This window comes from Zalophus californianus, chromosome X (assembly GCF_009762305.2).
Source record: "Zalophus californianus isolate mZalCal1 chromosome X, mZalCal1.pri.v2, whole genome shotgun sequence".
In the NCBI taxonomy this organism is placed as follows: Eukaryota; Metazoa; Chordata; class Mammalia; order Carnivora; family Otariidae; genus Zalophus; species Zalophus californianus.
In genome coordinates, this window is record NC_045612.1 from 20657766 (window position 1) to 20680741 (window position 22976).

The 22976-nt window shown below is 40.8% G+C and overlaps 1 protein-coding gene across 2 annotated transcripts in view; it reads left to right on the forward strand.

Annotated features, from left to right (window-relative positions):
- LOC113931041 (fibrous sheath-interacting protein 2-like) overlaps nucleotides 1-20776 on the forward strand; it is a 21544-nt gene extending 768 nt beyond the window's left edge. The window contains exons 3-10 of one of the 2 annotated variants that reach the window (XM_035725680.1): nucleotides 3203-3279; nucleotides 3641-3780; nucleotides 4883-5024; nucleotides 5718-5828; nucleotides 13053-13118; nucleotides 16925-17025; nucleotides 19312-19367; nucleotides 20610-20776. In XM_035725680.1, the coding sequence (XP_035581573.1) occupies nucleotides 3208-3279; nucleotides 3641-3780; nucleotides 4883-5024; nucleotides 5718-5828; nucleotides 13053-13118; nucleotides 16925-16951 (558 nt within the window). In that variant the 5' untranslated portion in view covers nucleotides 3203-3207 and the 3' untranslated portion in view covers nucleotides 16952-17025; nucleotides 19312-19367; nucleotides 20610-20776. Of the gene's footprint in view, nucleotides 1-3202; nucleotides 3280-3640; nucleotides 3781-4882; nucleotides 5025-5717; nucleotides 5829-13052; nucleotides 13119-16924; nucleotides 17026-19311; nucleotides 19368-20492 lie in introns of both variants that reach the window. The other variant, XM_027608779.2, reaches the window with a different exon arrangement.
- Nucleotides 20777-22976: the final 2200 nt, after the last annotated feature.

Below are 22976 nucleotides of genomic sequence, written 5' to 3' on the forward strand. Positions count from 1 at the left end.
TAGTGCTTAAGTGATTTTCTTTACCCTTTTTAATAGCTTGCTATTAAACTTGAAACACTGCTATGATTTTGCTTTGTGTCAACTTCAACTTAACACACCAAGTTAAGTTAAATGAATTGATTAGTGTCTGAACTTCACTTTAATGATGGAAGGCCTCATGATATGCCTCAGCCATCCAGTTCAGCCTTATCTCCAACCCAGAGCCTCAGTTCCCAAAGGTTGGGTGGGGTCTTTTCTGCCTACCTACACTTATCTTGCTAATTCTTACATAAGTGTCTTTGTCCATCTGGCTCCCACAACCTGGAAGGCACTCTTCTTCCTGACCTTCGATTTGAGCCATCTTTTAAGAGCTGCTATACAAAGCCTCTCCCAAGTGTCACAACACCCAACGATCTCATCTTTCCTTAGAATTTACCTGCCCTTGGTCTGTACTATCTTACTCAGCACTGAATCAGCACTATTAGTGATGCAGTGTGTTGCACTCACATTGTTACACATTTTAAGTCCTCTGCCTAACACCCCGTGCTCTGTCCATAATTTAGGCCAAGCCCGAAGGAGGTTCAGAACTTTCTAGTTTAGAATGTGCTTTGATCACAATAGCAAAAGATTCTACAGGAATAATTCTGACTTCCTTACTCTTGCACTGTCTAGCACATCATCAAGGATGAGTAGGGGCTTCTTGGTATTTCTGATAACTGTCTAATATATATGATTATTTTAGGTTTTATTGCTGGAAAACAATAGAGTTTCTCTTTTGAAAACGCATAATGTTCTACTAAATATATGCCAACCTCACAGAAATTGACTGAGTCACACTCCCACAAGTTAGCTTTCCTGAAACATACTCAAAACCTATTTCACTACTAGTAATAACACTGCTTCCTAGTTTGTAACTGTGGCCCTATCTGCTGGGTTTTTTTCCTCAAATATCTTCTATTTGCTATTATTTCTATTCTGTTCCTGTTTTTCACTTGCGAACTACTTCTTATTTCCAGATTTTTTCTATACTAAATTATATTGATTATCTCTGTACTTTATTATATTGATTACCCCAAAATATATGCATTTGATCATGATTAGGCACTATATTCAGCTACCCTGAAGACTAACTTTGTGGGACCTTTATCTTTTAGCAGGATCTCCTCAAGGAAGTAAGACTTTATATTTTACACCTTTAGGTGTTGTTGTTTTTTTAAACTCATTTTACCCTCATGACTACCTTGTAAGGTGAAGCTATGATTTATCTAAGGTCACAGGCAGATAGTAGCAGAGTTCAGACCAGAACCACTGTCTCCTGATTCTTAGGCCATACTCTGTTACCTGACCTTGCTGCTTCCTCAGCTGCAGACCGCTTTAGCAGATCACTACAGAAACAGGGAATTTAAAGGTCTTTCATGTTTTGAATGCAGATAGAAGCAAAATTATGGTATTTGACTGTCTTTTTTCCAGTCAGATTAAAATGTAACAATATAACCTACCTATCTTTAGCTATGCATTAATCCAAACCTGACAACTGATCCTATACAACATTTTGATACCAAACTTATTCTCAGGTAATGTATTTATATATTAATTCACTTAATGTACTAAGGTAGCAACTGTTCACAAACTCCTTAAATTGCTTTTATTGAATGTTAATAGTAAATACTTTGCCAATTAACTTAGACATTCTGCTTTTAAGAAAAGATAACATGTTAAGTGAAAGGAACAATTTGCATACTTTTGAAAGTCTCCCTTGTGACCTCCCCCTGGCACATAGTGATGCTATAATAGACTCTTCAGTTCAGGGAAGCCAATTATTGTAATTGACAATAGAAAGCTTACACTGGCCTCAACAAATGGATTTGTCTCTTTCTGGATAGGTCAGTAGCTCAGCGTTGGTCAACACATGTCTGTTACCAACAAAAGTCAATATCTAAAAGAAGAAGCAATAATCAATCCGCTAATTGCAGCAGTGTTTCAGCTGCCATCACTGTTGATCACTTCTTTTCTAGGAAAGATATGGGCTTCCTATCTAGTCTCACTGTAAATTAAATCATTGCCCAGAAGGATGTGTTTCTTTGCCCACATATGAAGCATCCTACCTGCCTTGCAGGACTCTTAGGGCCACACCTCAGTGTTCATGAATTGAACTGAGGTTGAGGCTACCACCCCCAGCCTAAAGACAGCTCTGGTAGAGGAGAGGGGAAGAGAATGGGCATTAGATTTACCTAAATCAATCCATTTTCCGGATTCCCTCACCTCAGGTTCTGCTTTCATGTTTTATTTTCACTGACCAACCTAGTCATTTCAACAACTTGAGGTTTAAAAGTGCAACTTCATTCATTTTACACACATAATGCTTTTGAATCTGTGTGTTTACAGCTTTATCAGCCTTCTTATGACTTTAACCTGACTGATCCTTGTTGCCGACGTTTGGAAACCAGCTATAAAAGTCTGCATGATCCCCATTTAAAAGCATACCATAAGCGAAAGGATATCCTAAGGAGATTAAAGAAGAGCGGTTACATCACCAGCAATAATAAAATAGGTTGAAGCCTCCTTCCTCTTAACCAGTAGAAACCCCTAGGGACTTGATAGACACTCGGTTCTGTACTTCACTAGGAGCCTGTTTCAGCTTTGTTTAAACAATAAAGGATATTTATTAGAAAACTCAATTACTCAGCATTTGGATTTTTAAATAAGACTACTTGTTCCTTCTTGACCTTTTTTCTTTTGTCAAATATGTAAAGACATACATACAAATGTTTTTATTTATGTATTTTTTCCCTACTGTAGTGTAGTGCCTTTCCTCTGGCTTTAAAAGTAATAAAGGCACAGTATACCTATCATGGAATATTTCCTATACTTTTTGAGAAGAGACAAAATGGAAACCTAGCAGAAAAAAGCATGATGAAGTAAATTGGGGGAGTGTTAAATGTCATTATTACACTGGTGTTTTAATAAAAAATTCATTGAGAATTGTAATTTCTGATTATGATGTGAACCATATTATTGAAATAATACCATTTAGATAGAAATTTCCTGGTGATACAGCAATTTTAGATACCGCTTTCCAAATTGCTCCCAAAATGGGCTATTATTACCCTTGATCCTAAAATTGTTACTAAAATGAATATTCTTATGACACTCTTCTCTGGAAAGCTTTATCATTGTTACAACTTTCTATTTATACGTTTGGTTTTTGATTTTGCTTTTATAGGTGATATGTACCTTGAAAGAATTGTTCATCTGACCACTTTAAAATTAGACTTTGAAAGAAACTATGTAAGAGAACAAGTAAGTTAATACTTAAATTTATTTTGGGGTCTATAAGATAGTTTTTATGTAGGGTTTGGAAGAAAGGTTTGGTCCTTTGCAGAATATTTACTTATAATTACCTGACCTAGAATTATGAAGATAACAGATCAAATAAGATCCCTAGAGATTTATAAGAGATAAAAAATTAGACCTTTGCCTTTAATTTACAGAGAGAAATTTTCACTTATCTGGAATGGAGACACACTAGGCTTAAATGCAAGTTAACAGAATTAACCATTTGTGAAGTATAGGAGTTTACCAAGCCCTACACTCAAGAGGGCCTATCAAAGGACAGGTCTATTTCTAGCCAGTATAAAGACTTTGATTTTTTTTCTCTCAGAAAATGATTGAAAAACAAGTAAATAAATTGTATGAAACCAGAAGAGCCTATAACAGTTATGGAAATGAACAGTTCCAAGAATGGCTGTTACAGGAAGACACACAAACAACTCCAGACCAAGAGCTGATAATAAAGCACAGGTATGACTGAAGACAATACATGGACATATTGTAGACCCTAGAAAGTTGTGGAAGTACTAGAAGGAATTGCAAGCAGGACTCAAAAAAAGGATTAGACACTATTGGACCCCCTGTAGTTTTAATGTGGAGAGAAAGGAAAGGAGATTAAGAGGTAATGGGATTGGGAACCCCCTGGTACCAAGGCTTGGGGGGAGAGTTTCTACCTGAGAAACTGGACTCACTAGAAGCCCAAGAGGTAAGCCAAACTGAATTTGAAGAAATCCAAAGTCCAAATGCCTGAGCTTGGGAAACCCACATCCATAGTAGCAGAGAGAGAGAAAGTGTGTTAAGCATGTTTCAAAATTAAGTTGAAGGAAGTCACTGCAGGGTCAGAAAGGGAGAGTTCCTATAACTTTATCTGATACTAATACAAACAGGTGTTGTTCCCCAACCAGTCATGTATGTTCATTCAGCTACCAGCCACACACATTCAGTGTTACTATTCAGAGGCCAAGCCCATGCCCCAAGAGGCAGAGATGAGCTATAGTTCTTTCTCTTTCTCCTTTATCAGGTACAAGGGCCAGTTCCCCTTACCCTGCCTCTTGAAGTCCATGGGTTCATGTCATGATATGCCAGAATACACGCTGATCCACCAGGGTCCCAGACTGGGAGTCTGCTGCGGACCTCTCTGTACATGGAAGGTCATTCAAGGACTTGGAAATTACAGAGAGGCCAGTACCCACTTATTTTTAAAGGCAATTCAAATCAACTTGTGTTTTGAAGTCAGTCTGTAAGTTGATTTCAGCTGTCTTTGGAAATTCATGTTCCTAAAACTGCAGAGCTGTATGTAATCTCTATGTAAAATGCTTTTAATCACTCTGTTCCACATTTTGCCATTGTTCCAACCACAATAAGAGACTTGTATAACAGGGTCTGGTAAAATTAGTACAGTATGGTGAGCTGGTGGATCAGGTTAGCTTAAAGGTCCCTGAAAAACTCTACATTTTCTGTATTCAAGAAATAAAAAGCAACCCAGAAGGTGGTTTGGGAATATCAAAATTGATAATACCATCGTAAGGGAAGCACCCAATTTACCTTCACTTATATTTGCACTTTTACTTAGATATTTAGATATGATCGGTAGGGAATTAGACAAGGTTGAGCCCACGGCAGAAAAGCAGAGCATAGTCCGGATGCAAGAAGAACAACAACGACATCAGGACCACATTAGAAGAAAACTTCATCTCCGTAGACAAATCGAAGAGGTGAGGAAAACCAAATTTTAAACATTGGAGGGGAAACTGCATATGTTTGTTGCACTGATAAACATTTTTAGCAGTCCCACCATATTACCTGAAGCTATTTCAGGTCTAAAAATTAAACCACTATTAAAAATAATAATAAAGAATAAACCACTATTAATCTTTTATCACTGTTATAATAGACAAGCTTTTACTTAACATAGTGAGACTGATACCACAAATTATTTTACATTTATAGTAACACCTCATCTGCTCTTAAAGCTTTAGAAATTAACTAGTGAAAAATAATCATGGTTGTATTCTCTCAAAATTCAGACAAGCCCATTTACTTATCTTCTCTACCAAAATACATTTAAGAGCAACAGATCACATATGATATACCCTTAGGCAATAAGAGAAAACCCTCTTGCCAACATCTTCTTAGATCCATCTTTGAAGCCATGTTTATACTTGAATTAAGTTTCCAAAAGCAAAATAATTTCCTTCCTTTTGCCATTCCATTGCATCCACCAACATATTCCCAGTAAAAAGCAGTGAGAAGCCCATTCTAAAGCCAACATGAGATTTTCATTATTGTTAACTCAATTTTTGTAAGGCCCTTGACTTGATCTAATTTGCTTATTGACATGATACAAAAAAAAAAAAAAGATAATGAAAGAGAACCCCTGCTAACTACCATAACATTGTGCTCCTTAGGAATGGAAGACAAAAGAGATGTTACTTTTGACAAAGATTGGAGAAGAAGTAAAAAGAGAAGCAAGAATTGAGGAACAACGTCAAAAAGTCAGGGAGGAAGCTCACCGGAAGGTAGAGTGAGCTTTTACTGATAACTTGGGCTATTTGAGGCAAAGCTTCTGCCAATTTTGGTATTTTAAAGTGTGAATTAGCAAAAGTGGCCTAAACTCACGAGGATAGCTATTGATGGAGAAACCTGGTTTGATCTGAACCTGGACTTCAAGGACTACTCTGAAATGGGACCAGTCTCTAGAAAGGGCACTCTTCTTCATGCTGGACAACAAAATGAAACTTACCCCTTACTACCTTCCTAGTTTTGCACTCATGGTGACCAGAAATCTCAAAATAGGAATGAGGGTGCCCTTCAAGTAGACCATCATATTTGAAATATCTGTTTTGCATTTCCAGTGGCAAGCTGCTAATTAAATTTTTAAGCGTTAAATATATATTTTTAATATTTTAGAAATAAGCATGTCTAGAGAAAAAAGTCGCTCATCATTTACAAAAAATGCAGCAAAGAGATGACGTTAAGAGAGACAGACCAGAGGGAAATATATTTGAAAACAGAGGACAGAATGAAAGAGAAGGTGAGAGAGAAACAATAAATGATAAAGTATCTAAGTAGAAGATGCATATCTATATGTTAAATATTGGTGGCTTGGGAAAAAAAAAACAACAACACCTCTGTGTGCTTATGTGGTGAGGTCAGAAGACCCCTGGAAAGGGAAATCCTAGAAGCTCACACTGCCTGTGCCAAGCACTATGCAAGGCATCTCCCAGTTACAGCTCAAGTTGTAAAGAATGTACACATACAATATTATTATATACATTATAACAAATTCAATACTTCTATAAAGTGGCTCAGTAGACAACACTGTCTGTACCACAGGTTTAAAAAGGAGCCAGGGGCACCTGGGTGGCTCAGTGGGTGAAGCAGTGAAGCGTCTGACTCTTGATTTCAGCTCAGATCATGATCTCAGAGTCATGAGATTGAGCCCCAAGTCAGGGCCGTGCCTGGCGTGGAGCCTGCTTGAGATTCTCATTCTCTCCCTCTCCCCACTCCCGCTCATGTGCGCTGTCTCTCTAAAATAATTAATTAATTAAAAAAGAGCCAGTAAGATGGGACATTACAGAAAAAAAAAAGATACAACAAAGAAGGAGAAAGATGTATCTAAAGGGAGGGAGAGAGAGAGAAGAGGGGCCAGTAAGAGAAAACATTACCAAAAAAATAGACTGAAACAGAGGGAGGCAAAAAAAAAATATTTTAAAAAAGAAGAAAAAATTTTAACTGAGGACCAGTAAGAAAAGATTATACAAAACACAAAGAGAGCAAGCTAGCAAGAGAAAGAAAAAAAGGTTTTTTTAAAGGAGACAAAAGAAGAGTCATTTAAAATATACCAAGCATGACACAGAGATAGATAAAAACAAAAAAAAGACCAAAAAGGTTAAAAAGTCAGAGGCAGTAAGAAAAGATGGTACAAAAAGAAAGAATGAAATGAAGAGAAGAAGAGGGAAAGAATGAATAAGAGAGAAAAAGAAAGAAAACTGAACAGAAGAAACCAGTAAGAAAACCCACACACTCACACACACGTATGTACACACACACTGGATGAGGGGGTGGGAGGGAAACAAAGGCAAAGAGATAAGAGACAAAGAGACTAGACGGAGGAGAAAGAAACAGGCAAAGAAAAAAGGGAGTGAAAGAAAAGGGAGAAGAAACAGACATACAGGGGAAAAAATAAATGAACAGAGAGAGAGAAAGAGAGATGGAGAAGAAAGAAGTTTAAAAAGCTAAGTCAGTAGGACAAAGCCAAATAAAAAGGGAGATTGTGAGAGTGAGAAACAAAGGAGTTTGAAAGAGCCATCTAAAAAGAAGTCAGTTTAGGGGCGCCTGGCTGGCTCCGCTGGGAGAGCACGCAATTTGATCTCGGGGTCATGAGTTCAAGCCCCATGTAAGGCATAGAGCTTACTTAAAAAACTTTTTAGGGACGCCTGGGTGGCTCAGTCGTTAAGCATCTGCCTTTGGCTCAGGTCATGATCCCAGGGTCCTGGGATGCAGCCCCGCATCTCATTGGGCTTCCTGCTCAGCAGGGAGCCTGCTTCTCCCTCTCCCACCCCGCCCCCGCTTGTGTTCCTGCTCTCACTGTCTCTCTCTGTCAAATAAATAAATAAAACCTTTAAAAAAAAACTTTTTAAAAAAGAAGTCAGTTTAAAAATACATTAAAATTAGAAGGATGGATCAATCAATTCATACATACTTACATACATACATTCATATACAGACACGTAGATCTGATTTTTAAAAAGAGAAGCCAGTAGTAAAGACAGGACAAAAAAATAGAGAAAAAAGGGAAAAATAAAGCAGTGAATATAATGAGATTAAAAGAAATGGGGGGAGTAGGGAGGGGATTGAATTAAGGGAAGGAAGGGGCAGGAAGTAAAGAAGTTTATAAAAGGGGTGAGTCTGGGAAAAGGAATTACGAAGAGTATGAACCTGAGGGACAGAGACAGGATGCCGAAAAGAAGCAGCTAGTGAGAAAATTACATAATCATGGACAGGAGCAGGGAGATTGGGATCTAAAAAGAAGATATTAGTTAACAAATATAGTAAAATAAAATAGATACAGAGATACATAGATAGAAAAGACTGGACTTTAAAAGTACAGTACACTGAAAAGGAAAAGGAGCATAAAAAAGATAAATAGGAAGATGTTCTAGGAAGTGGGTATGACAGCTTAAGAAGGGAGGAAAGGCTGGAAGGACGGAATGGAAAGGAGGGAAGGAGAAAGCAAAGAATGTTGAAAGGGATGAGGCTAGGAAAATTGGTAAATTAAACAATAACAGGATGTGAGAGTAAGGGACATAGGAGTTTAAAAAGCAGGAGCTACTGTGAAAATTAAGTACAACTGAGGAAGGCGGGGAGAGAGAAAGATCTAAAAAGAAATTACTTAAAAACAGAGTAAAATAAAGACAGGTAAAGTGATGAGACAGCTCAACAGTAGTGGGTGGACGGATAGACAGGATGTCATATAGGAGAAATCAGTAGTAAGAGAGGACAAAAAAACATAAAAGATGAGAGAGAGAAGGAAAGAAGTTGTTATAATGAGCCACAAAAAAGAAAAAGGAAGGGAGGGAGCAAGAAGAAGCAAAGAAGGAAGCAAAGAAAAGTTTGTACAGGATGAGTCAATAAGGAAACGATACTTACAGGGGAGGGAAGACCAGCAAGAAAATCAAGTACGGTTGTGTGATTTGCAGGAGAATTAAAAACTAGAATGCAGTAAAGAAAGACAGTAAAATAAAGACAGAAAGATGATTGATAGCTGCATAGAGAGCCAGCTAGGCAGATGTATAGGTAGAAAAAAACCTGATTTTTTAAAAGATTTTCTTTATTTATTTGAGAGAGAGAGAGCACGTGCATGAGCAGGGGGAGGGGCAGAGGAAGACAGAGAAGCAGACTCCCCACTGAGCAGGAAGCCTGCTTCGGGGCTCAATCCCAGCACTCTCAGCCAAAGGTGGGTGCTTAACCAACTGAGCCACCCAGATGCCCCGAAAAAAACTGATTTTTAAATAGGGGAAAGCAGCAGTGAGGGCAGGACAAAGATGCATAAAGAGAGGGGAAAGGGGAAAAAAGTTTGAAAAGCGGAGTAGTAGAAAAGAGAGTAGAAGAAGAATGGCAGGAAGAAAGGAAAGAGGAAGGAGGGGAGATCGAAGAAAGGAACACGAATGGGAGAGAGACTGAGCAGGTGAGCAGATGGCTGAAGGTAAGAAAGAAGGAAATAGGGCAGGAAGGATGAAGGAAGCAGGAGGGAGGGGAAAGGGAGGGGAGGAAAGAGGAAGAAGTAAGGCAAGCATGCAGGCAGGAAAAGAAAAGAAAGAAAAAGACAAAGAAGGGAGTGAGAAAAGGTAAAGGGTATCTGGAAGAAAGGGAAGGAGGGAAGGGGGAGGAAGGGAGGAATAGAGGGTAGAGAGATGTCAAGAGAAGTGAGCTAAAAAAATAAGGGTGAGGGGCGCCTGGGTGGCTCAGTCGTTAAGCGTCTGCCTTTGGCTTGGGTCATGATCCCGGGGTTCTGGGATCGAGCCCCCCCCCCCCCCCGCTGCACAGCAGGGGGCCTGCTTCTCCCTCTCCCGCTGCCTGCCGCTCCCCCTGCCTGTGCTCTCTCTCTCTCTCTCTGTCAAATAAATAAAATCTTTTAAAAAATAAAAATAAAAAATAAGGGTGAAGGGATGGATGGAAACCACAAAGCTAGGTAGACCAGACTTTCTGAGGAGGGCCTCATACAAAAGACAGTATTAAAAGGTAACGGGAGAGAGTGTGAAGGGGAAAAAGTTTAAAAGGGGAACCAAGTATAAAGGAGTATATGAAGAATGGAGGGCAGGAGGGAGGAAAGGAGCAGGAAAAAGAAGAAAGGGAGGAGGTGAGGATAGAGGGAAGGCAAGAAGTAGGGGTGAGGAGGGAGGAGGGAAGGCAGAAGTGCAGGTTCACCAAAAGAAGACAAAGCAATCCAGAGGAGGAGAGTGAAAGGAGTAGGAAGGAGATGTAGACACAGCGGATGGAGGTGGAAAGGTAGAAGGGAGGGGCGGGGAGAGAGGGAAAGAAGAAGGCAAGAAAGAGAAGAATTCTAAACTGGGGGGAGGCTAGGAAAATAGGAAAATAAAAAGAAATATTAGAGTGAGACACAGGAGTTGAAAAGGAGGAGCTGGTGCGAGCATGAAGCACAGAGTGGAGGACAAGGAGGAAGCAAGCTAACAAAAGTCACATAAAACTGAAACAAAGATGGAAGGATGACAGCTACATGGTAGGGAGGTGGATGGTAGCTATACAGATAATAAAAGGTGGAAGCCGCTAGAAGAGAATATATAGGAAAGGTAGAAGGAGAGAAGGAAAGGAAAAGTGTCTGGAAGTGGAGCCAGTACAAAGAGAGTAAAGGGAAAATGGGGGCACAGGGGAGGAGGAAGGGAGGGAGAACTGAAGATGGAAGGGACGGAGGGTTGGAGGGTGAAGAGAGAGACAGAGAAGGAATGTAGCAAGGAGAAGGGAAGGAGGATGAAAGGAAGGAAGAAAGAGCAGAAGTAGGAAGTTAAGGGGAAAAAGACAAGTGTATGAGCGACGAATCCATAGAGGAAAGTGTTAAATACAGGAGAGAGAGAGAGGGAGACAGTGGGAGAGGGAGGGGCCGCTGAGTAAAGCAAGTGCAGTCGTGTATGATGGCGGGGAGCGGGGAGGACTTACAAAGGAGAAGTCAGGTGTGTGTCAGCTATGCTTCAATAAAAAACATAAAGTCAATAAAAGATACAGTGTAATAAAGATGGATAGATCTCTAGGTAGGTAAATGTGGGTCGATGATGGATGGATGGTTGGACAGACGGGCAGACATGGATAGAAAGATATATACCTAAATAGATAAGCCTGATGTGAAAAAGGACAAACCAGTAAAGAGTACATAAAAGAGAGAGTTAGAAAGGGAAAGAAAAGAAATGGAAAACTTTTTTAAAGTGGGCCAGTAGAGTAACAGAAAAAGAGTGGATGGGTGGATAGGATAAAATAGGGCAAGGGAGGGTAAGGTAGAGCAGGGTAGGCTAGGGCAGGGAAGCAGGAGAGAGGAAAAGGCATAGAGAGAAAAGAAGAAGCTTTAAAAGGAGTACAGAAAATGAAGGGCTTTTTAAAAGATTTTATTTACTTATTTACTTATTTACTTACTTATTTGAGAAAGAGAGAGCATGAGCGGGGCGGGGGGCAGAGGGAGAGGGAGAAGCAGACTGCCCCCTGAGCACAGATCTGGACACGCGGCTCGATCCCAGGACCCGGAGATCATGACCTGAGCCAAAATCAGCCGCTTAACTGACTGAGCCACCCAGATGCCCCTATATAAAGGGCTTTTTAAAAAAAAATGAGAGAGAAAATGTGTGCAAGAGAAAGTTTTTAAAGGACGAGCCAGTAAGAACAGACAATGCGAAAGGAAGGAAAGAATGAAAGTTTAGGAAAGGGGAGTCAGTAAGAAAAGCTCATAATGTATGTAGTTCAGTGAAATGATGAGGCTGTAACCTCTGCCTCTGGGATAAAAAAAAAAAAATCACTTCAGCGGCTATATTGCTTCCTCCATCTTTGACTGTTAACTCTTACTTTAGGTAGGGAAAAAGTTTCAGGTAGGCATCTTAAAGAGTGGCCACCTCAAATGGTTTTTAAAAAGGAAAATATTAAAAATCATGTTCACAGTATCACATAGGTGGACAGGAGAATGAAGAGATCTCTTTCACATATGAAATAGACTTCTACCACTATAATAAGGCCATCATCTTCCACCACGTAGACCCAAAGGGATGCACATCTTTTTTTGTAAAGATTTTGTTTATTTATTTATTTATTTATTTGAGAGAGAGAAAGAGCAGAACGAGAGAGTACACAAGAGTAGGGGGAAGGGCAGAGGGAGAGGGAGAAGCAGGCTCCCCACCGAGCAGGGAGCCCCACGCACCAGGACTCGATCCCAGCACCCCGGGATCACGAGCTGAGCCGAAGGCAGACCCCTAACTGACTGAGCCACCCAGGTGCCCCAGGGATGCACATCTTAAAACTCTGGTAGAAATCCAGTCAGCACATACAGTTTGGAATTTGTCTATCTAAATGATTAGCAACAGGAACTTCGGTCACCTCTTTCCCAGCTGAGGTCCATGCGCATTGTTGCCTCCACCCGAGCTCTGAGGCACAGCCCAGGATGATCACGAGCACTCTTGCGGGGTCTCCAGCGTAGTTACTGCACTGTTGTGCCTCCCCACGCAGAGAAAAGGCCACATTCTCACTGGGCATGCTGGAGGGATGGCATTTTTCCCTCCTCGCAGAAGACAACTCTGTTTCTCCGAGTAGAGCTTTAACTACACAAGATAATATTGTAAAAGCGATTGTCCTGCCTCCCCATCGCATCTCTCCTCGGGTCTCTCAGCCTTGCCGCTACTGACCTCTTGGGCTGGATAGTGCTTTGTTGTGGGGGCCGTCCTTTGCCTTGTGGACTGTTTAGCAGCATCCCTGGCCTCTACCCACTAGATGCCAGGAGCAACCCTCCCCCGCCACATCTGTAACAATCACCATGTCTCCAGACATTTCCAAATGTCCCCTAGGGGACATAAGTGCCTCCCACTGAGAACCCCCTACTTACCCTCTCCAATTCCTCCCTACATCTCCATATGTAGATTAGCATATGGCTCTCCTCCTACTGGGCCCAAAAGAATAAATAGAATATCTCTTGGATAACTTGGTCATTTCCACTATTTTAAAAAATAAATATTTTCCTGTGTTTCTTTAAGCTTCTTCAAAGATCAAGAAAGCAAGTGATACCGCCAGTGACCAGCAATCGCACCAGGAACAAAAACGTAATTGAAATGATTATGATTGGAAGTGCTAGTATAGTAATTTGTGGAAAGACGGGATTTGGTACTGACCTCCTCTGCTTACAGGGCAGAGAGATCCTCACTCTGTCCCCTGTTGTGAAAGACGGATTTCGAGGAATGCTTACCCACAGGGCCACGGCCTCTCTTGCCCTCTGGGTCAGACTCCCCACTTAAACACTCAGTTCATGTCGCTGCCCCCACATGCCCAGGAGCAGGGCAGCCCGCATTTTGCAGCTGACAAGTTCTGCACGCCCAGTTCAGGGCCCTTCTTCTCCAGGGCCCCTGCTCCCAATCTCCTTTCTGTACTTTTCCATTACCAACAAGACCCCCGCGGCATTTTTTTTTTTTTTTTAAACCTGTTCCTCACTGGCCGCCACTGCCGCCTCTGCTGGTTTGGCCTCTGCCTCCCAGGGAAGCTTTCACCTGCAGCTCATGTGTTGCCTTCCCCTGGAGAGTCATCCTTGCAGATTGCTGCCTGGAGGTGCCACGGAGGTTTCTGAAGCCAGTGGCCCTAGAGACCTAGTGAGGACCGAGACCCCAACCAATGCTCCTTCTCAAAAACCTGCCCGCCCTTAGACTTTGAACTTTCCAGGCCTGAAGTAACTTCTGTTGCTTCGCTGGCGGCAGAAATATTTTATTCTGCCACATATTTTTCTGCAGCAGTGGACCTGCTACTCAGTGTTGCCCATTCTCGGTCCCCTGTTCCTTTTAGAACAGCCTGACAGAGTAGTAGGTGTTGTCGTTCTAAAATGTCAACAGATTTCTTGAGTAGGCTTTAGTACACGTGGGGCTAGCACTGTTTGCTGGATCTAAGTGCCTTCCCTCCTTTTGCTTTCTCGCTCAGTCACCGATTTTTCTAACCTATTCCTCTGGACTTTGCCTTTGTGGGGCCCCCATAATGGCCCAGACTTTCAGGGAGCCTCCCCCCATCTTTCTGCTTCTTTCCTAAAGATGATGTCCAGATGTCTGGGGTCAGAGGTGTGGCTTATGTTCTTACTCCTCTATGTGTCAGCAGTATGGGCATCACCTAAAGAGCTTATTAGAAATGCAGATTCCCAGGCCCCGCCCCAGACCTACTGAATCGGAATCTACATTTTCACAAGATCCCCAGGGCTTTATATGCTCATTAAAGTTTGGGGAACAGTGGCTTCCGTGACCTCATGGAGGTGGAATAAAGTCATGGCACTTGGACAAAATGTCTTCTGCCTCTTCTGGTCTCCAGAGAACTGTCCTTCCCTGCACTGAGATAGTGCTTGGCCTGTTGGCATTTACAGTTCAGTGACTCATGGTCTGGTCTCACTGAGCTTAGAGCCCTCTGGCTTTCCCATCCCACCTCCATTCTGGCTGGCTGCCCCATAACGCTCAGGGTGGAGCGCTCTCACCTCCACCCCCGTGACCTGCCTTGGCAAGCTCCCCACCTAGACTCTCAGCCCTTTCTGGGCCATGTCCATCACATAGGAACCAAGAGTGGCTTAAGAAAGCAAAACCTCAAGAGGAAATAGGAAGAGGTTGGTAAAAAGGTACAAACTTTAGCTATAAGATGAATAAAGTCTGAAGGGCCAATGGAAAAACATGGTGACTATAGTTGACAGCACTGTATATATAACAGAAATTTGCTAAGAGAGCAGAACTTAAAATGTTTTCAACAACAAAATATAAATATGTGAGGTGATAGATGTGTTAATTAACTAAATGGGGGGCCCTTTCACAATATATACATATATCCAATCACCACAATGTACACTTTAACTATCTTACAATTTTATATGTCAATTAGATACATCACTAACAGTGAAATTAAGAAGAGAGAGAGGGAAAGAAGGAAGGGAAGAAGGAAGAACCAACCTCAGGGAAAGCCTTGCTCTGCTTGACCATACTATATTGCAGAGTTTCTGGGCCATGTCCCAGGTGAGGAGGAGGAGGCGGCAAGCGGGAGGTAGCCTAAGAGATTTCTTTCTAGAGTCCCAGATGGGAAGCAGAGCAATAGTTCTTTTCTCTCTGTGCTAACTTCACTTGTCTGAAGCAACCAGGGCCCAAAGTAAGAAAAATGTGAAGCCTCATCTGATACCTTTGCTCTCTAGCCTCTCCCACCACCCTTCCACTTTCCCACTAGCTCTGAGCTATTAAAGGAGTGAACTTTCCCTCCTACCTTTCCTTAAGTCATGTCTTCCTTCTTTCTGAGCCCAGATAACTCTTGTTGGTGGGCTAGGGTATCTCCAGTACACTAAGGGAGAGTTTTCTGAGCTAAGTATTCCAGTCTGTTGCTACACAAAAAGGAAGGTTAAATTTTGGGAAGTTCTCAAGACAATTGCATGGCCTGCAAAGCATACTGTCTTGGCTATGTCATCCTATTTTGAATGACAGGTGCTGAATATTACTTGGGTGTTTATTGTGGCATCCCTCCTGTTAAAAATTCTAACCTCCTCTCCCCTACTTCCACCCCCAAGCAGGTAGATGATTATGGAAGACTAGGGTAGAGTTCTTGTACTTAGGGAGTCAAAAATGAGAAAATAATATAAAATTCTGAAACAATAGCCCTGTTGTATAATGGCTGTTTCACATCTGTCAAGCCCCAAAAGTAGGCACAATGAAAGATGGGTCTCCAGACCTACATCTAGAAGGTATGCTCACTGTAAAAAAAAATGTATAGAAAAATTTGTGATGTATAGAATGCAACAACCTAATAAACATGGGGAAAATGCACGGACATTTTACTGAAGACATACAGATGGCAAATAAGCACATAAAAATGCTGCTTAATATTATTAGTCCTTAGGGAAATACAAAGTAAACCACAATGAGATACCACTACACACCCAGTAAAATAACTAGAATTTAAATAACTGAGGGCGCCTGGGTGGCTCAGTCGTTAAGCATCTGCCTTCGGCTCAAGTCATGATCCCAGGGTCCTGGGATCGAGTCCCACATCGGGCTCCCTGCCTGGCGGGAACCCTGCTTCTCCCTCTCCCACTCCCCCTGCTTGTGTTCCTGCTCTCGCTGTGTCTCTCTGTCAAATAAATAAATAAAATCTTTAATAAATAAATAAATAAATAAATAAATAAATAAATAACTGAATTTAAGTAAGTATTTGCAAGGACTTGAAGCAGCTAGAACTCGGACACTGCAGGTTGGGGTGTGAAGTGGTAGAACCACTGTGAAAACAGTTTGCTAACTTAAGTTAAACTACCATGTGATCCAGCCACCCCTCTCCAAGGTATGTGCCCACAAGAAATGAAAATATATGTCCACATAAAGACTCATAGCAGCATTATTCATAATAGCAAAAAAAAAAAAAAACTGAAAACAACCTAAATGCCCTTCAGTGGCCCAATGGATAAAATGTAGTACATTCCCATACTATGAAATACTATGTAGTAAGTAAAAGGAATAAACAATTGTTGCAGGCAACAATACTGATGAATCTCAAAATAAATATACTAAATGAAGGAAGCCAGACCCCCCCCCAAAAAAAGAGAGAGAGTATATCCTGTTTGATTCCATTTATAGCAAACTCTAGAAAATGCAAACAATTTATAGTGACAGCTGATCAGTGGTTGCCCAGGAGATAGGGAGAACTAGAGAGAGAGGGATGAATTATAAGGGGAACAAGGACACTTTTGGGGGTGATGGAAATGTTTATCTTGATTGTGGTAATGGTTTCATGGGTTCGTACATATGTCAAAATGGAACAAATGGTATGTTTTAAATGTGTGTGGTTTCTTGTACTTCAATTGTATTTTGATAAAATTGTTTTAAAATTCTATGACTTCTCTTTCATTTACTTTTAGAACCAGGCCATTCTCATAGTTTTGTAAAGATTCCTGCCAAAAAATCATCAGTCTTCGTATCTTCTCAGCCTGATGTACAGAAAAACAAAGCAGAACAAAAGGTAGATGCTTTGTATTGATCATTAATTTATCTGGTTAACTGTTATTTCTATAGGATATCCTCTTCACTGGCGTGGTACTGACTGGTCAGAGATAATGGGGTCCTACACAGATCTGGCTCCTCTCCCTAGCAGAGAAGGTTCTGAGTCAGCTTCATGTTAAATGTACCATACGGTTTAGCAGAAACTGACTTAAATATCTGATGATACTGATGATAGCTAATGTTTACTGAAAACTTGCTGTGGGCTAGGGCCCATGCGAAGCTAGAAGGGGGAGAAAGGGGCAAAACAGTTGACACAGGATACAGAGATGGAAGAGACATCATCACTACTCATGAGAACTCACTGTCCAGAGACTTACACACATGTAAACAAAAGTCCTTACAATAAAATAAGAGGAGAGTTTTGATTTGTTGAAAATGCAGAAGGAGCACAGAGGATTTAGAGACTAGTCCTGCCTACAGGAGCCTAAAAAGGCCTTATTAAAGGAGGGCTTCATCGAATTAGGTCTTGAAGTGTGAGTAGGAAGTTTCCAGATGAACAGATGTGAAGCTATAGTGAGGCAGTATTACAGACAGGTGTTAAAGTGTTAAGCGAGAGCCGCAGTGCGAGCCAGCAAAGCCAGGGCAGGGCCAGAAAGGAGACTGACAAGATAGGCTGCCACCAAGGCTTTGTACACCTTGCTGGAGAATGGGTTTAGCCTCTCCGTAGTAGAGAGCCATTGCTGCTTTTTGAGTAGAGATGTGAAGTAAGAATGAGATGGGTTTTAAAAGGATAATCTGGGGATGCCTGGCTGGCTCAGCTGGAAGAGCATGCGACTCTTGATCTCAGGGGTCGTGAGTTCAAGCCCCACGTTGGGTATAGAGATTACTTAAATAAAGACACTTTATTTTTTTAAAAAAGATTTTATTTATTTGAAAGAGAGTAAGCCAGAGAGAGCACGAGGGCAGAGGAGCAGAGGGAGAGAGAGAAGCAGACTCCCCACTGAGCAGGGAGCCCAATGCGGGGCTCGATCTCGGGACTCCAGGATCATGTCCTGAGCCGAAGGCAGATGCCTAACCGACTGAGCCACCCAGGTGCCCCAAATAAAGACACTTTAAAAAAAGAGAGAGAGAAGTCTTTTTTTTTATTTAAAAATAAAAAGATAATCTGGTTGAAGTGTGTGACATAGATGCAGTGTTTGAGGAAGAGGAGATTAGAGGGAAGATTGTTTTGAGTCTACTGGGATGGTCCAGATAAAAATGATATGGTGAGTGCTGTGAATTGTGTAAGACTGTTGAATCATAGACCTGTACCTCTGAAACAAATAATACATTATATGTTTAAAAAAAAAAAGAAGAAGATAGTAGGAAGGGAAAAATGAAGGGGGGGAAATTGGATGGGGAGCTGAACCATGAGAGACTAGGGACTCTGAGAAACAAACTGAGGGTTCTAGAGGGGAGGGGTGTGGGGGGATGGGTTAGCCTGGTGATGGGTATTAAAGAGGGCACGTATAACTGGGTGTTATACAAAAACAATGAATCATGGAACGCTACATCAAAAACTAATGATGTAATGTATGGTGATTAACATAACATAATAAAAAATAATAAAAAAAATGGTAGGGCAGTGGCAATGAGGATGAGCCAGAGGCCACAGATTTAAGATACTTCAGAGTCAGACTATGTCCAAATTTGGTGACTCAATAGACATGTAGATTGAGAGAGAGGGAGAGGACGAGGGTGATGATGAAGATTTAATTTTTGTATATAGGTTCTCTTGAAGTGGGATGTCTTTTCTCTGTGCCCCCATAGTGCTCACGCTGGCCTCTGTCAGAACTCACTATACTGTATCATATTTTCCTGTCTGTCCTACTGGATGATAAACTTCTTGAGGTCAGGAATTGTGTATCTTATTTTAATTCCAAGCAGTGTGCTCAATAAGCATTGGATTGGACTGGATTGGCCCCATCTGAAATACGTGGAGTAACTCTAAGCTTTCTAGAAGAGATCACTGGATGGATTGTTATATCTTTAACCAAAAATATGGAAGACAGAGGAGGAGCAAGTTTGGAAAGATGGGAGTACATGGGCACATGATAAGCTTCATTTTGAACTAGTTAGCTTAGGTACCTGTGGGAGATATTCATCAAAGAGGTTGATCCTATGTATTAGCATTGGGACCAGAGCTTAGGAGAGAGGTAGGGGATCTGGAGCAAAGGGAGATATTATGTCAATCTGCTTGCTCTAGAGCCAGCAAGTCTCTTTTAGAAGCTCAATTACTAATGAATGCTTTTTTCTTGAATGTTAGAGCATACAGAAAGATAAAGAAATGACTAAAACATCACATACTTTAAATGATGGAAGGTAAGAAAATGAACAATATTTATAATTGCTCAGTTATCTTTCAGTTAAATAACTATAGTTTTGTCATGTAGTTTTCCAAGTTATGCTTTTTTCCCAATTATAAAATCTGTGATTATTTGGATTAAGGAAGATGTAAAAATTATTCATGGTTGTAAATGTCAGTATCCCACATTTTTGAGTGATTGCTGGGTGAATAGGCCCTTTGGAATTTGCAAACCAGGGAGAAGTTAGAGTCTCTGCTGTGGCTGCCTATATGGATAGGCAGAGTAAGTTTCTGAAGTACTGCAATTTGTGCAGAGAATTCTCCCCCAGGAAAGTCTCTATCCTCTAATGCCATCCTTTCTCCCCAGACATAAAAATACATCCAGTTTCCCATGTCCCCAGCTAGACTAGAGGTTACCTAAGTCTCTGTTAGTCTCAGCAAAAGATTCCCATGCATATTCTATACACACACCAAGAGCACTAGGACATCTCTGTCTGGGTGACCAATTAGTACCTCAAATCCAGTATGCACAAAACCAAATTCATCTTCCAGTCACCCCCAAACCTGTTCTCTGTTCCTCCTTTTATTCAGGCACAAAGCCAGAGTCATCTTTGACTCTTGCCTATTGCCCATATTCTACATCCAAAAGTTGTCACATTTTGTCAAATCTGCCTCCTTTAACTATCTCATAATCTTTCCCTCCTTTCCATTCACACCACCCATGCCCTTAACTACCACAATAATTTGCCTCCAGTCTCTTTTTCCTCCTGGCAGTCTAGCCTACAGTTTGTTGTGAATGTAATCTAATCTCGAAATACAGCTTTGAACATATAATTCCTCTATTCAGAAGTCCTTGGTGGTTCCCCCTTGCCTACTGAATAAAGTGCAAAGCAGTTCATTCTGGGGCAGGGGGAGTGGTGGGAGATTAAGCTGGCAGAGTAATTTAGGGCCAGAAGTTAGGGAATTCAGGCTTGTCCCTCACAGTGGTGGTAAGACACTGGAAGGCATCTTATATTTGGACATACTGCCTTTACTTGCATAAATAAATACATCCCTGACTGCAGTAATTCCAGACATTATGGCAGCAAGAACTATATCATTTTTTCATATTTAAAGGTACCTTTTCTTCCCCGCCCCCCCAGGAATTAAAAGTAGCTCACATCAAGCTCCAGATGTTTCTGCTAAAACAGAAAATGTCCCCAGACATTCTATACAGGCTATTTTGAAACAAGAGGCAAGTAACATTTCTTTTGTCCCAGATACAGACAGAACAAATGAAGTATGAAATTATGATCAAGATTGGTATACCAGAGTTTCATTCATCAAAAGACAATTCAGAACAGCCTTATTCCCTGAAATTAGCCACCCTATAGTAAGATTTTATAAAAATTGAAATGCAAACCCACGGTAATAACTCTGTGCTACTTCAGACTTCCAAAGCTCACAGCTATCAGTTAGTGTTGTCATACTGTAAGTAGAGGGAATATCAGTAACAAGTTGTAAGCCAGCAAAAGTAGTAAGACTGAGACTTTAAATTTATTAAACAGATCCAAAATTTGAATGTTATATTTGCCTCCATTTTAATAGAGATTTACCAGAAGCAACTTGAATGCTCCCACTTAGCCCTTAGGTTAGAGGCTTCCTAAATGATGAGCTTCAAGAGCTTCAAAGTACAGACCTGTGCCCTGCAGAGAAAGCAACAAATCGGGCTTTGAGAATCATTTTCTTCTAGTGCTGATGGGTTGTGCAGAGACAGCCATGCTGCCTTACCCGGCCCCCCTGTGACCAGTGATCACTCACCTGATGGTGGAAAGTTGGCAGCATTCAGGGTGTGGCCTCTGGTCACAACATGGATTGCCTTTGTGGACTGCCAGATTGTCATTTTAAGAATCAAATCCACATCCTTGGCTCTCTTAGCACTGTATTAACTGGCTCAGCTGTTCTAAAAAGTTAACATGGTTTGAAAGAGATGTCATCAAGCAGGAAATTCACTAAAGTCTTCCCAAAAGTCCACCTTCACAACTAGGGTAGAAAGTGGCATCATTTGCAGTGTCCTACATGAAATGCATAGAAAGCAACAGACCCAATTATATATAGCTGCTCAAATGTAGCATGTTAGCCACAGTATGCTTCTCTGTATAGACAAATATTTATCAAACACCTGCTGTGACAGGGCACTGTGTCACTGTGTCCACATCCATAATCGCTATGCTTAGTTTCTGAAGAAAAAAAACTTCACTACTTTGAGTTAGTTTAGTAGTTGTCACTACTTTGAGTTAGTTTAGTAGTTGTACATCAGGAATCATTTTTTTCACTAGCCTCACTATAGAGCCAGGAAGAAAAGTATGCCCTGAGTTGTCACATGGATGACAAACCTCATCCTACATACTTTGCCCCCCAAAAAGTCAATAAACAAATTTAGACTATCTGTTTTTAAAGGAGGCTTTAAAATACACATGAACAATATGACTACAGCAAATGGCCACGGAAACCTAATTTATTTTGAGAAATAGCATGACCACTTTTATTACAATAGAATAGGATACTATTTCCCAACTTATTTCACCCATTCCATCAGTGCCAGGAAAGGTACTTCTTGTGGCTTGCGTTTAGCTCTCAGACCTGGGGAAAAAATTGGTCTACTCTGTTGGATTTATCTTTCTGTACAATGATCTCGGTAGGTAAAGCTCTCAGCCAAATCAAAGAGTCACATCCTATGTAGGCGGAAAACCTGCCCTCTGCCTTCCAGCTTTCTAAAATCATGTCCCCTATAGTTAACTTTGTTTAAAAACCACACATCATCTTTTTAGCTGTTCAACTGATTACCATCCATGCTGCTCAGTGCATTCCTCAGTTAATTTTAGAATAATGATGAATTCTATAAACCTGTGAATTTTCTAAGTAACACATGTAGTATAAACCAAATAAAACGTACTTTTATCACAAATGGACTTTTAAAATCATTTTCTTAAATTTCTGTATTTCAAATGTGAGAAATAGCCGATGTTCAAATTCTTTTAAAACTCCTTTGAGGATTTTCATTGTTTTTTTTTCTTGGGGCATATATAGGTGACATATGCTGATGTTAATGAAAAAAAGATCAAGAAACCAAGTTTTAACCATGACTCAGGTAAACAATAGCAACAGTTATTAGGTAAATCCTGCAGTCTACTCATCCATTCATTCCACAAACATTTATTGAGCTTCCACTACATGACAGACATCGTGCTAATTATTGCATGCATACAAGGTAGAAACCATACAAAATGAAAAGCCATGCTCCCTATCCTGGATTTTACAGTTTAGTGGGGAACACTCACACCAATAATCACAACCCATTATGATAATTGTAATAATGGAGGTATGTACATAGTTCAGGGGAAGCATAGGGAAGCCAGGGAAACTTGTCCAGAAGAAGCCACAATTGGGCTGAGACATGAAGGATAAGAAAGAATTTCCTAAGCAGACAAATGGAAGGAGAACCTTCCAGGAAAAGGGAATACATTTACCAAGATATAGACATTAGAGCATAGTACGTTCTTGGAAATACAGATTTTTCTCAGAATTGCTTTATCTAAAAGTTCAAGCTAGAGAATTGCAGGAAATGAAGCTAGACTGCTAGAGAA